Here is a 13,184-nt window from a genome sequence, read left to right on the forward strand (position 1 = left end):
GGCCCCGCCCAAGGTCGCCCAGACGTGCCGTACGCCGACCCACAATTCCCGCTGCGTGCTGCTGTCCCGCCGCCGCCTGTGCCGCCGCCCGTTACGGCTCCCGCCGCTGGGGACATGTTGCAGAAACCGAGGAACCGGAGCCGCCCTAACACCCAGGCCGAGAGGGAGAGGGACTGGGCCCGCGGCGCCGCGGAGGAGGTCCCGAGCACCTCCCGCGGGGCGGGAGGCTCCCAGGAGGCCCGGGGTACGTCGTCGCAGGGCGGCCGCCGGGCCGAGGCCTCCCCCGAGGTGGGGCCCAGGTCCCAGCAGCAGCTGGAGCTGAAGGTGGCCGAGCTGGTGCAGTTCTTGCTGATTAAGGACCAGAAGAAGATCCCGATCAAGCGCACTGACATACTGAAGCATGTTATCGGGGACTACAAGGACATCTTCCCTGATCTCCTTAAACTGGCTGCCGAGCGCCTCGAGTATGTCTTCGGGTACAAGCTGGTGGAACTGGAACCCAAAAGCAATACGTACATCCTGATCAACACTCTGGAACCGGTGGAGGAGGATGCTGAGGTGAGAGGCGATCAGGGCACGCCCACCACCGGCCTCCTGATGATTGTTTTAGGTCTCATCTTTATGAAGGGCAATACCATCAAGGAAACGGAGGTCTGGGACTTCCTGCGTCGCTTGGGGGTGTACCCCACAAAGAAGCATTTAGTTTTTGGGGACCCAAAGAAACTTATTACCGAAGAATTTGTGCGACAGCGTTACCTGGAGTACCGGCGGATACCCCACACTGATCCTGTAGACTATGAATTCCAGTGGGGTCCCCGAACCAACCTGGAAACCAGCAAGATGAAAGTTCTTAAGTTTGTGGCCAAAGTCCATAATCAAGATCCCAAGGACTGGCCAGCACAGTACTGTGAGGCTTTGGCAGATGAGGAGGCCAGGGCCAGACCTGAGACAGGTGGCCCCACTCCCTCCTCTTGAAGTCTGAGAGAGATTTGAGCTCCAGAGGAGGTGTCAAAGGCACTGGGTGATGGGGTAGGGGGGTGGGAGGAAGCATATTTCTGTAACACTCAAATGTGTGTGACTTTAGGATGTGTTTGCAAACTTCTGTTCTCTTTTAATATTGTAAGTTATTTGGTTCCAGCTTTTCACTTATAAAAATATTAGGAGAGGATTTTTTGTTTTAACTTGTGTTATTGTCTGTGTATTTTGGCATAAAAATTTTTCTAGCTTTATGCAAGTAATTGGAAAACATTGCACCATGATCTGGAACAGGCGTTTAAGAAAGAACACATTGGTCAATTGCTTTGGCGCCAAGAAAGTAAAAGCAAAGTGACTACTATCTGGTGTATTAACTACCCAGTTTGTAAGTTAAAATAAAAGCCTTTATAAATTAAAAATAAAAATGTAATTGCTTATACTTTTTTTTACCTTAAGACAGCTATTATATATTTATATATTTTCTATGTATATAAGCATTACGCATCATCTAAGCAATGTGCATACTGTATTTTCTCCGAATAACAATTTTTTATATTCATAATTCTTACCCCTGTGGCCAACCATTTAGTTCCATTTAGGTTTTTTTTCCTGCTATAGTTGTAATAAATACAGTATCTTTGAAGCAGTTAAGCAGTGTGCATTTTTCAATCGTGATTCATGAGATTAATTTCTTGACTCAAAACCAGCATCTTAAAAACAGGTTTTTTTCTTGCTACAGATTATTAAGGTAAAAGCGTTTTGTAGAAGTTGCTTTACTTTTGTGTGTGTATGTGCATATTGCATCACAATCTAAAATACATTTCCTACTGGATATAAAAAAGTTGATAAAACTGTTAGTGATTAACCATACTTGGGAATCTGACTACCTGGGTTTAGATACTGGTTTCACATAACTAGCTATATGAGCATGTTACTTATATACAGATGTTTTCTCACCTGTAAAACAAGCTCACGATGCCCATGTTATGTGTGGTAATGTGGTAATTTGATATTGGAAGTGTATGTCAAGTTCTTGGCACAATGCCCGGTGTGGAGGATTTTAGTTGTTAACTTTGTTCCTTAATTTTTTAAATTTGTTTTTTGTTGCTTATTTATTTATTTTGAGAGAGAGCAGGGGTGAGGCAGAGAGAGAGAGAGAGAGAGAGAATCCCAATTAGTCTCTGCACTGTCAGCGCAGAGCCTGACAAGGGCAGGGCTCGAACTCATGAACCTTGAGATCATGACCTGACCCGAAACCAAGAGTCAGAGGCTTAACCTGACTGAGCCACCCAGGGACCCTAATATTTTAATCTTCTTGGTTTGGAGCAGTTAAATTTTTTTTTCAGGTTTTCTTTCATTATCTTCTAAATCATAGAATAGGAGTTACTGGTTCAAAAGTTACGACAATATTCTTCTAGCCTGATTCTATTGTGTGGTTTCATGGGAAAACATAACTCATGGTATATTGTGAGTATAGCCCACATAAAGTAAAACAGGACAGTTAGACCTAAGATCTCCCCTGGGCTTGAGAGCTAATTTTTTAGTGGAAAGGATATGGGTTTTGAGGTTGTCTGACAAATGGAATTTGAATTCTGGCTCATACTATGTCAGCATGGTGACTTGGGGTCGATTTTAAGTTTTCTGAATCTCAGTTTATCTGTAAGATCAGAAAAACAGTAACTATATTATAGTTTGTTATATGTATTAAAGGAATATGAAGAAAAGAGCTCAGTCTCCTCTCATTCCTCCATAGCTTCTGGCAAAATGTTGTTTATATTCAGAGATTCAACAAATAATTACTCAGTGAGTGAGTAAATTTAATTGTTTGGGGGGAAGGTACTACAAATTAACCCCAAAATGAGATAAGTAGTTCAGTTCAAAAAAATGTGGATTTGATCAACACTGGACTAACTGCCATCTAGAAGCGTCTATGGTGGGTTTGTAGTGGTATGACAGAATGTGATAGGCTAATTGTTTTTTTGGTTTTTTTTTCATTCTGTTAAATTGGAATTTGCATTTATTTCATCAGTTAGAATATAATTGGTGCTTGAAGGCATTTCTCCTTGGTTTGCATTTTATTTCAGTGTATAAATTACCTCGCGACTAAGCATCCTGCTTACTGGTCCCTCACCTCACTGACTGCTTTCCCCTCTGGAGTGTTTTAACACTGGCATTTTCCTCCGTATGTGAAAATTATCATTACCCAGCACCCACTGTCGGTTATGTCTGAGGCAGATATCTTCTCCCAACACTTTTCTATAGAGATGTTAGCCATTTACCTTTAATGAGTTACCGTTTTGTTTCAGATTTTATTTTTTAAAGTTTTTATTTATTTATTTATTTTAAGCAATCTCTACAGCCAACATGGGGCTCAAACTCTCAATCATGGGATCAAGAGTTGAATGCTTCCAACTGAGTCAGCCAGACACCCCCATTGTAAAATATAAAACATTACAGACCAGATCAAGCCCTTAGAGGTTCTACCCTTCCCGGAGGTGTCTAAAGTTTGTGGGTATCATTCCATTGTATGATTTAACACTTTTACCATGTATGTGTATATACATGAACAATATATAGTAGTATTTTGTAAGCTTTGATGACTTATATATGGGGTGCAACTTGGTGTTACAACTTACCCTGTTTTTGACATTTAGCTACAAAGATCTGAGTTATTCATTTTAGTTGTTCTTTCATGTGGAAAAAAAGTAACTGTTTACTCATTTCCTAATGGTTAGACCAGTCCAATTTTTTGCTATTTGCCTGCAGTATATAGTGCTTCCTTGTACATGTGAGTTTCTCTAGCCAGAAATAAATTGAGCAATCATGGGGCATTGCCAAATTGCTCTTGAACTTGTATTAAGTTACAATCCACTAACATTTTATAGTTCTTTTTCACTGACCCACCCTCCTACTTCATATGAAAATCTGTCCCTTCCAGCTGTATAGTGGGTATGTAGTGATAGTTTATTGTACTATTAACTTGCACCTCTTGTTTACTAGTGACGTTAAGTATCTTTTGTTTGGGTTTTTTTTGCCATATTATTTTGGTTTTTATCTGTTAGACCTGCTTTTTAATGATTTGTAAGATTTCTTTATATGTTCTGTGTATATTACTCCATTGTCATATCCTGCAAATAGCATGTCACGTTTCATTTTTTCTTTTGTCATGCAGATGATTTCATTTTAATGTGTCGAAATCATCAATGTAGTGCTTTAAAAAAAAGTCTTCCTAATCCTGATAAGTGTTAAAATTAATAAGTTAAAATTAGTAAGTGTTAAAATTTTTGACTTACATACACATTTTTTTTTAAAGTTTATTTATTTTGAGCGAGAGATAGAGTGCACACACTGAGTCAGGAAGGGGCAGAGAGGAGAGAGAATCGTAAGCAGGCTCTGTGGTGTCAGTGCAGAGCCCTTTGTGGGGCTTGATTTCATGAACTGTGAGATCCTGGCCTGGGCTGAAATCAGGAGTCAGAGGCTCAACAGAGTCACCCAGTCACCTCACATTTATGTTTTTAATCTTTTTTTGTATAATGATTTGAAGTATGGATATAATTTTCATATTTTTTCCTATACAGATTGCCTAGCATCAATTTCTCATAGTTTATCCTTTCCACACTGATTTATAACATGCTCTCTTATTATAAAGCCATAACTCATATAAATAAATTTATGTCTAGGACCAAATTGATTTATTTGCTATCTCTTTGCCAATGCCATGCTATTATAATTCTATAGCATCATAACAAGGGTTTTTTTTCTCCTTTTCCACTTCTTATACCTTTTATTTTAGTCTTTTTTGCACTGGCTGGAACTGCAATATGTTATTTAAAAAATTTTTTAATGTTTTTATTTTATTTTAGAGAGACAGTGCAAGTCGGGGGAGGGGCAGAGAGAGGGAGACACAGAATCTGAAGCAGGCTCCAGGCTCTGAGCTGTAAGCGCAAAGCCCGAAGCAGGGCTTGAACTTCCGGACAGTGAGATCAACCTGAGCGGAAGGAAGTTGGATGTTTAACCAATTGAGCCACCCAGATGCCCCATGGAACTGCAATATGTTTTTGAAAAGAAGTGGCAACGTAGACTTCAAGAATGTTCCTGATTCCTTGTTCCTGATTTTAAAGGGAATCATATTTAAAGTTGTACATTAACTAGGTTTGCTTTTAATTTTTTCCCCAACAAATATCTTTAATTGTGTTTTTATATTCCCCCTTTCTAGCTTGCCTAGAGATGTTTAAAAAACTGATGCATAACTTTTTAAATTTGTATCATGCTCTTTATTAATCTGCTAATGTGATTAAATTTTTATTTTTACTCTCTAAGTTCAGTATACTTTTTGATACAGTTTAGTGTAACAACACTGATAGGTTTTTGTGATATCTGACCATCCTGCAAATCTTCTTGTGAGTGATACATATAAAAGATAGTTTTTTTATTTGCTAAAAATTTCTGAATTTTATGTCTTTGGTCGTAAGGGGAATTAGCCTGTAATTTTCCTATATTTTATTGTCATTATTGGCTTTGAGATTACACTTATTTATTTTAATTTTTTAATGCCCATAACTTACAGAAAAGTTGCAAGTACAGTGCAAGGAATTCCACCACCCCACCCCACCCCCCAACTATTTGAATGCATTAGTTATCATGTTTCTTTAGTCTCTTTCAATTTGCAAACAGTTCCTTAATCCTTCCTTGACTTCCATGATCTTGACATTTGAGGACTACAGGCCGTTATTTTGTGGAACATCTGCAGTTAGGGTTTGTCTGCTATTGCTTTGTGATCAGATTCAAGTTATGCATCTTTGGCAGGAATACCACAGAAGTGATGGCAGTGTTTTTCTTTTCGGATCCTATCAGTGGCACAAAATATTAATTTGTCCTATTATAATCTTGATCACTTTGGTTGAAGAGATTTTGTTTTTTGGGGTTTTTGTTTTTGTTTGTTGTTTTTTCATCATTCCTCTCTACTGTGAAATTGTTTTGTTTCTCTCTATAATAAATCAGTAAGTTGTGTGGAGATACTTTGAGACTTTGTAAAATTGTATTCCTCACCAAATTTTCAGTTTATTCGTTGTCTATGTTTATCTGTATCTGTGTAGACTCATGGGTGATAATCTTGTACTATCATTATTTGATACACAAATCATCTCTGATTTGGCCAGTAATAACCTTTTTCAGCTGGCTTATGTGTCTTCAGCCCACCCCCATCATTCTGAGACTTCCTAACTTTCTGGATCTGTCCACTATCTACTGAAAACTGTGGGATTACATTAATAATATCATTTCCACTCTAACACCACAGTGTTTATTCTAGCTTTTCCCCTCTCTGTCTTTGTATTTATCTTCTCCAACAATGAGCAACTTAGATCCTGTTATTCTCATAATGCTTATTTGATCAATCCCCCTATAAATAACAAGTCTCCTGTTGTGGCTGCCCTACCCTCCCACATGGGGATGCCCTTTGCCCCCCAGTGCTGAGCTGACATCCTGCAGGAACTACCCTTCTGGGCATGCACCCTCCTCACGATGTTTGAGCTCTGGCTCCCTCCTGGGGCTTTTGCCTTTCTCCTCCCATATATGTATCTTGCTCTGTTACGCTTCATGGCTTTAGCACTGAATTGCCCAGGAAATAAGAAATATTATTCTGCTTTTCTTTTGCCATATTATATAAGGATTTCATGTTTTTTAAGGTTTTGAAGAAATCCACCTGTAAAATTCTCTGGGCCTGGTGTTTTTGCTGGGTAGATTTTTAACTACTGCTTTTATTTCATTAATAGGATGTTCAAGTTTTCTCTTCAGATTACTTCTGGTCACTTGTATTTTCTAAAAAGTGTTTTCATCAGTTTTCTGATGTATTAATATAGAGTTGTTCTTAGTATTTTCCTTTCATTTAAAAATAATTTTATTACATCTTCACTTAATATCCACTTTTGCATTCTCAGAATTATTTTTGCTTTCACTCTTCTTTTCTCCCCCCCTCCCCCCCCTGGCCAAAGCCAGTTTTGCCAGGAGTTTTGGTTATCTGGGGTCCATTGAGATTTCATATGAATTCTAGTAAGGGTTTTTTATGTTGATTTATTTTTGAGAGAGAGAGAGAGAGAGAATGGGTGCGTGAGCATGAGTGTGGGAGAGGCAGAGAGAGAGGTAGAGAATCCCAAGCAGGCTCCACACTGTGAGTGCGGAGCCCGACATGGGGGCTTGAACTCACAAACCATGAGATCATGACCTGAGCCGAAACCAAGGGTCAGATGCTTAACCAACTGAGCCACTCAGGTGCCCCAATTTTAGTGTTTTTGAAAGAACATAAATTTTTGGTTTATGTCAGCACATGGCTTTACTTTTAGCATGTAAATAAAACATTTTCATTTATTCCATAACTATATAGAGAATTGTCAAGTGTTCTAAGGATCCTATTATTAAAATAGGATTTTTAATTATTTCCTTTCCATTTAGTGAACAGAACATGTATTGAATTGGCCATCTTGTGGCTCCATTGTAGTTTATCCAGCCTCGGGATACTCCAGAGTTCCTGAATGTCAAAATCATGTTCTCTGGTTATAAATTGACAAGTCCTAAGGGTAGTCAGGGGGAATACAGTGGGCTTCCATACACATTTGTTTTCTTTTTTCTGATTTATATGGGAGGAAGCAGATTTGAAAAAGTTTAAGTGTTATACCATATGAAGAAATGACATAGAAACTTCTATAGAGTTACTGTAATGACACAGCTGATATCTAAAGATGAATTGGAAGTGAAATTTAAAGGAAAAAGATGGTCTTTTAGGGTAACAGAACAGCACAGTGACTTCATTGGCAAATCACTTTTCATGGTGGTTACTTCATTTTGTACATTTGTGAGCTTTTCTTGTTTTCTCACTGGGAAATAGCAAGCTTACACAAGTACCCTATAAAACTTAAAAATGCATTTTCCTTATTTGGCAAATTAGATTCTCATTTTAGCCATTTTTTTTAAAGTAACAAATGTGTCATTGTTTCTTGCCCTTATATAGGAGATGTTATAAAGTAATCAGCCATGTTATGGGCTTTGTGGAGGTAACACTGATTCCTAATTACTGGGCTGTAATTCTGAAGAGAAATTACTGAGTTTATGACAACTGTAGTCATCATTTGTTGGATTTTTCCCCATGTGCTGCCCTGCATTTGCATTTAGCCCATTACATACTCAGACCCACTTACCTATCTCGTTTACTAATACGTGATGCATTTTGTTTCATAAGTTATGCTTTAAAGGACTAATTAGCTCTTATAGTTTCAAAAAAATTTTCATTGTTAAATCAATAATCTTCCTGAATACTCAGATCCCTGTTAACAACTTAATTTTTCTGTCTTGGTCTCAGATATTCAAAATTGTTTTCCTATTCTAGGGCCAAAGTTCATGGAATCAAAGTGGAATTTTAAATTATTCTGCCACAAAGTATCCATAGCTCTGTGGTCACGAAAATGTGTGTTCATTGCTTGCTTGAGATTGGACTGAAAGTTTTGAAAATCTAAGTAGAAGAGTTTTATATGGACTGGAATTATATCTTGATATCCATGTTTAAAAACTAATTTGGTTCTGTACTAATGCTTGGAATTGGGTCTAGGAGAGCCACTGCAGCAGTACTGATCTTTGAACATGTAAAGGTAAAGACAAAGAACCTTTCCCAGGTCAAAGACATTCCCTAAAAAATTCCAGATTGTGGGCAGAGTCTGGGTGATTTAATTGGATCTTGACTAGAGAGGAGAATGTTCATCTATCCATTTTGGCATCCACACCACTTTTTACAGCTTCTGGCCCCTAGTGGAGGCTCAAAATATGCTGAATCAGTTAATGAATGAATGGTCCGTTAGTCCTTACGTGCGTAGTCGTATTAATAACATCTGACATTTAGTAATCTTGTTCTCTGCTTGGCACTTACGCAATAAGTGTTTGATGAACTGTCAAGCTGATCCTCATTGACATTGTTTTCTCCTCCTTACTTCTTGCAGATACTTGTTTTCATTTTGATCATTGTGCAGGAGCTGCTTATGTATTTCCTCACCATAACCTTTCTTGTACTTATTCGGTAAATATTTTTCAACACCTCCTGTGTATCAGTCACTGAGAATGCAGTTGTGGGCAGGATACACACGATCTCTGCTTCTGTAAATCCAGCCTCATCTACAGGGATCAATGAAGGCTTCTCAGAAGAGGTCAATGTCATATGATGGCTGAGGGATGAGTAAGAATCAAGTGAAGGAACCAAAAGGGTAAAGCCACATGTTTTGGGAAAAGAAAATAACATGAACAGAAACTTAAAGAATTCCTGGAATTAAAAGACCCTCACTATGGCTAGATGGTAGAGAATGTGGCAGGGACAGCTGGAGACAGGCTGAGGAAATAGCCAAAGGCCAGGTCAGCCATTTATAAGGTTTGTCAAGTTTTGGAAATCCAAGCCAAGGAGTTTTATTAAGGCAAAGAGATGCTACTGAAGAGTTTTAAGCAGAGGAGTGATGGCATTCATTCATTCATTCATTCATTCATTCATTCACTTATCCAACAAATATATATTAAATGTCTAGCTGGGCTCTTGGGCTAAACAGTAAATAAAAGACATCCCTGCTCTTGATAATCCATTTATATTTTAGTAAGATAATGCCAGTCCCAGACTCAAGGAAGTCAAGACTGGAGGCAGGAAGAACAAAGAAAAGCCATCCATGGAGAAGATGGTGATCATTGAAATTATAGAGTGGCTCCAGTAGGGGTGGAGAGAAATTTCTTATGTAGAATTAGTAGGACTTGCTGATTTATTAGATGTGGTCAGAGTAAGGGAGGGTGAGTGGAAAATGTCTCATGGCTCTAATGTGGGAAATTAAGGAGGATGGTGATGCTAGTAGTTGAACAGCATTTCAGGAAGATCTTCCTGGGTTTGATTTTCTATGCTAAGTGAGTATGAGGAGCCTCTGAGGTACACAGGTAGAATGTTGAACAGACAATTATGTATATAATTGTACAATAGGTCTGGGAGGGAGACAAAAATAAGAACCATACATCATGTTCTTAGATAAAGTAACAGAAGGGATTTGCAGTATAAGAACAATATATGGATATTGTGGTTATTGGGGATGTTCACAAATAAGTTATTTCCTTTCAGGGCATTTGGTAGGACTGTATTTCTCCATCCCATTGGATGTTGAATGTGGCCATGTGGCTTTTTTGGCCACTGAAATGTGAACAGATCTTGCATGTGACACCTCCAGGCAAGAACTTTAAGTTCTATAGCTGAAATGATTGTAGGAGCATCACTGAACTGAAGCCTTCACTGACTTGAGTGCCTGGGTGAATTTGGGGCAAAACCCACTTGACCTGTTTTGGCCATATAATGCGAGCAAAAAATACACTTCTGTTGTGTTAGGCCACTGAGATTTTAGAGTTATTTTTAACCTGTCCTATCCTGATTGATCCAGAAATTGATCCAGAAATCCCACCCTGATACAGAGGAGATTGGAAAATGACCATACACATTATATAATGGAAAAGCATTTGATAAAAGTGACTTTTGTGGCAACTTGAAGAAGCAGGCCATGCACCTAATGAACATATAACTCTAAAGTTAAAGTAAGAGAACCCTGGGGGCGCCTGGGTGGCGCAGTCGGTTAAGCGTCCGACTTCAGCCAGGTCACGATCTCGCGGTCCATGAGTTTGAGCCCCGCGTCAGGCTCTGGGCTGATGGCTCAGAGCCTGGAGCCTGTTTCCGATTCTGTGTCTCCCTCTCTCTCTGCCCCTCCCCCGTTCATGCTCTGTCTCTCTCTGTCCCAAAAATAAATAAACGTTGAAAAAAAAAAAATTAAAAAAAAAAAAAAAAGAAGAGAACCCTGGAATGAACATATACCTCTAAAATTAGAGAACAGAACCCTGGAAGTGTGAACGTTGGTGCCTGTGACTGCATCTAGAACTGTCAGGAAAGAGATGAAATTGGAAAACACTTGGTTGGTATGTATTCAGTGATAAATAGAATAGAGAGAATCCAGAAGTGTATAGATATGCAAGTGCTTCTGAATCCCCAACCAATAAAAAATAAAAATGAGAGACAATGGCAAATTAAACCACATTCTTGAGGCAAAGATCAAATACATGGTATAGTTGTCCTTCCCATTGTCAAAATATGGGAATGTATTAAAGTGGTTTAGGATAAAGGCTTAACTATGAGTTGGATGTCCAATATTTTAAAAAGAACAAGATGAGAGAAAATAATTTAAATGTGGTCTGTCCACCAAAAGCATGAAGACCGGAAGTACACAATCAAGTAGAGAGAGAAAGAGGAACATGATGGGAGTGTATATATATACATACACACACATATATATATATATATATATATATATATATATATATATACACACACACACACATATATGTGTGTGTGTATCAAATAATATTTCATATATTTTGATATATATATCAAAAATATAGCAATACATTATACACACACACACACACACACATATGCATGCAAATCTAAAATGTATGCCTAATGCCTAGAAAAGAAGTATACAGGTATGGCTATTGGCACATGGGACCAAATAAAATCAAATTGTATTTAGAGATTTGACCTGTCAAAGAAACCCTGGCCTGAATTTGCAAAAGTTGATGACTGTTTGTGACTTAAAATAACCCTTAGATCCCCACCTTTTGTGAGCCAACGCCTATAGTCCATGTGGCCCAGAAGGGTACTGGAAAAGATAGAACCCCAGAGTGGAGTCAAGGTATACAGTTTCAAAATAAATGTCATTACTTTATTTACATAAAAATGATTAAAATCTTATTTTTTTCACCATGGTCAAGTGGGATTTATTCCTAAAATGCAAGGATGATTAAACACATGAAAAGCAGTGTAATATGCCACATTAACAGAATGATTTGAAGAAAACCAAAGCTTGGGGACGCCTGGGTAGCTCAGTCAGTTAAGCGTCCAACTTTGGCTCAGGTCATGATCTCGCATTTTGTGAGTTTGAATCCTGCGTCGGGCTCTGTGCTGACGGCTCAGAGACTGGAGCCTGCTTCAGATTCTGTGTCTCCCTCTCTCTCTCTGGCCCTCCCTCATTCACACTCTGTCTCTCTCTGTCTCAAAAATAAACATTAAAAAAATGGGAAAAAAGTGAAACAAAAAACAAAGATTGATCATCTTAGTTGATAGAGAAAAAACATTTGAAAATTCAACAACCTTTCACTATAAAAACACTTAAAAAACTAGAAATAGAAGAAAACCTTTTTAGCATAATAAAGCCAGTATAAAAAAAAAAAAAAAAAAAAAACACCCACAGGTGACCTCACGCTTAATGGTGAAACACTGAAAACTTTCCAAGATCAGTAATAAGACAAGGATGACCACATTCACCACTATGATTGAGCACAGTATTGGAAATTCTAGCCAGTTAGGCAAGAAAATGAAATAAAATATATTCACACTGAGAAGGAATAAGTAAAATCATCTCTGTTACAGACGTAGATGTATCTTATATGTAGAATTGTAAAGGTTCCACTAAAAAACTCTTTGAATAAATGAATTCAGCACAGTTGCAGGATGCAAAATCAAAGTGCAACAATTGGTTGCAATTTTATACGACAGTTAACAATCTAAAAGGAGAGTTAGAATAACAATTTCATTTACAATAACACACAAAAAAGTACTTTAACCAAGTGCATGAAGACTGCAGACTAAAGATGATAAATTTATTGTTGAAAGAAATTAAGGGATACATAAATACATGGAAAGACATCCCATGTTCATGGATTAGAAGACTAAATATTTTGAGATGTCAGTGGTGCCAGAAGTAATCTGTGGATCCTATGTCACCCATATCAAAATCCCAACATGTTTTTCAGAAATAGAAAAACTCATCCTAATATTCATATGGAATCTTAAGCAATCCCCCCAATAACCAAAACATCCTTAAAAAGAGCAAAGGTGGAGGATTCACCCTTCTTGATTTCAAAGCTTTTGAAGCAATGTTAATCAAAACTGCATGGTACTGGCATTAATGAAAGACATGTAGACCAATGGAATAGAATACAAAGCCAAGAAATAAACCCTCACATATATGATTTTGGACAATGATTTTGGTCAAATGATTTTGGTCAAATGATTTTGGACAATGGTGCCAACCATTCAATGGGAAAAAGACAGCCTTTGCAACAAATGGTGCCAGAAAACTGTATATCCACATGGAAAA

The 13,184-nt window shown here is 38.0% G+C and overlaps 2 protein-coding genes across 5 annotated transcripts in view; both read left to right on the plus strand.

Moving 5' to 3' along the window:
* Nucleotides 1–13,184, plus strand: part of FAM189A1 (family with sequence similarity 189 member A1) — a 466,939-nt gene that overhangs the window by 312,366 nt on the left and 141,389 nt on the right. The window lies entirely within an intron of this gene.
* NSMCE3 (NSE3 homolog, SMC5-SMC6 complex component) lies at nucleotides 3–2,701 on the plus strand. Its single transcript, XM_045448862.1, has one exon. It carries the CDS (start codon nucleotides 115–117, stop codon nucleotides 973–975), a length of 861 nt encoding a protein of 286 aa, XP_045304818.1. The 5' UTR covers nucleotides 3–114; the 3' UTR covers nucleotides 976–2,701.

This window comes from Leopardus geoffroyi, chromosome B3 (genome assembly GCF_018350155.1).
Source record: "Leopardus geoffroyi isolate Oge1 chromosome B3, O.geoffroyi_Oge1_pat1.0, whole genome shotgun sequence".
Classification (NCBI taxonomy): domain Eukaryota; kingdom Metazoa; phylum Chordata; class Mammalia; order Carnivora; family Felidae; genus Leopardus; species Leopardus geoffroyi.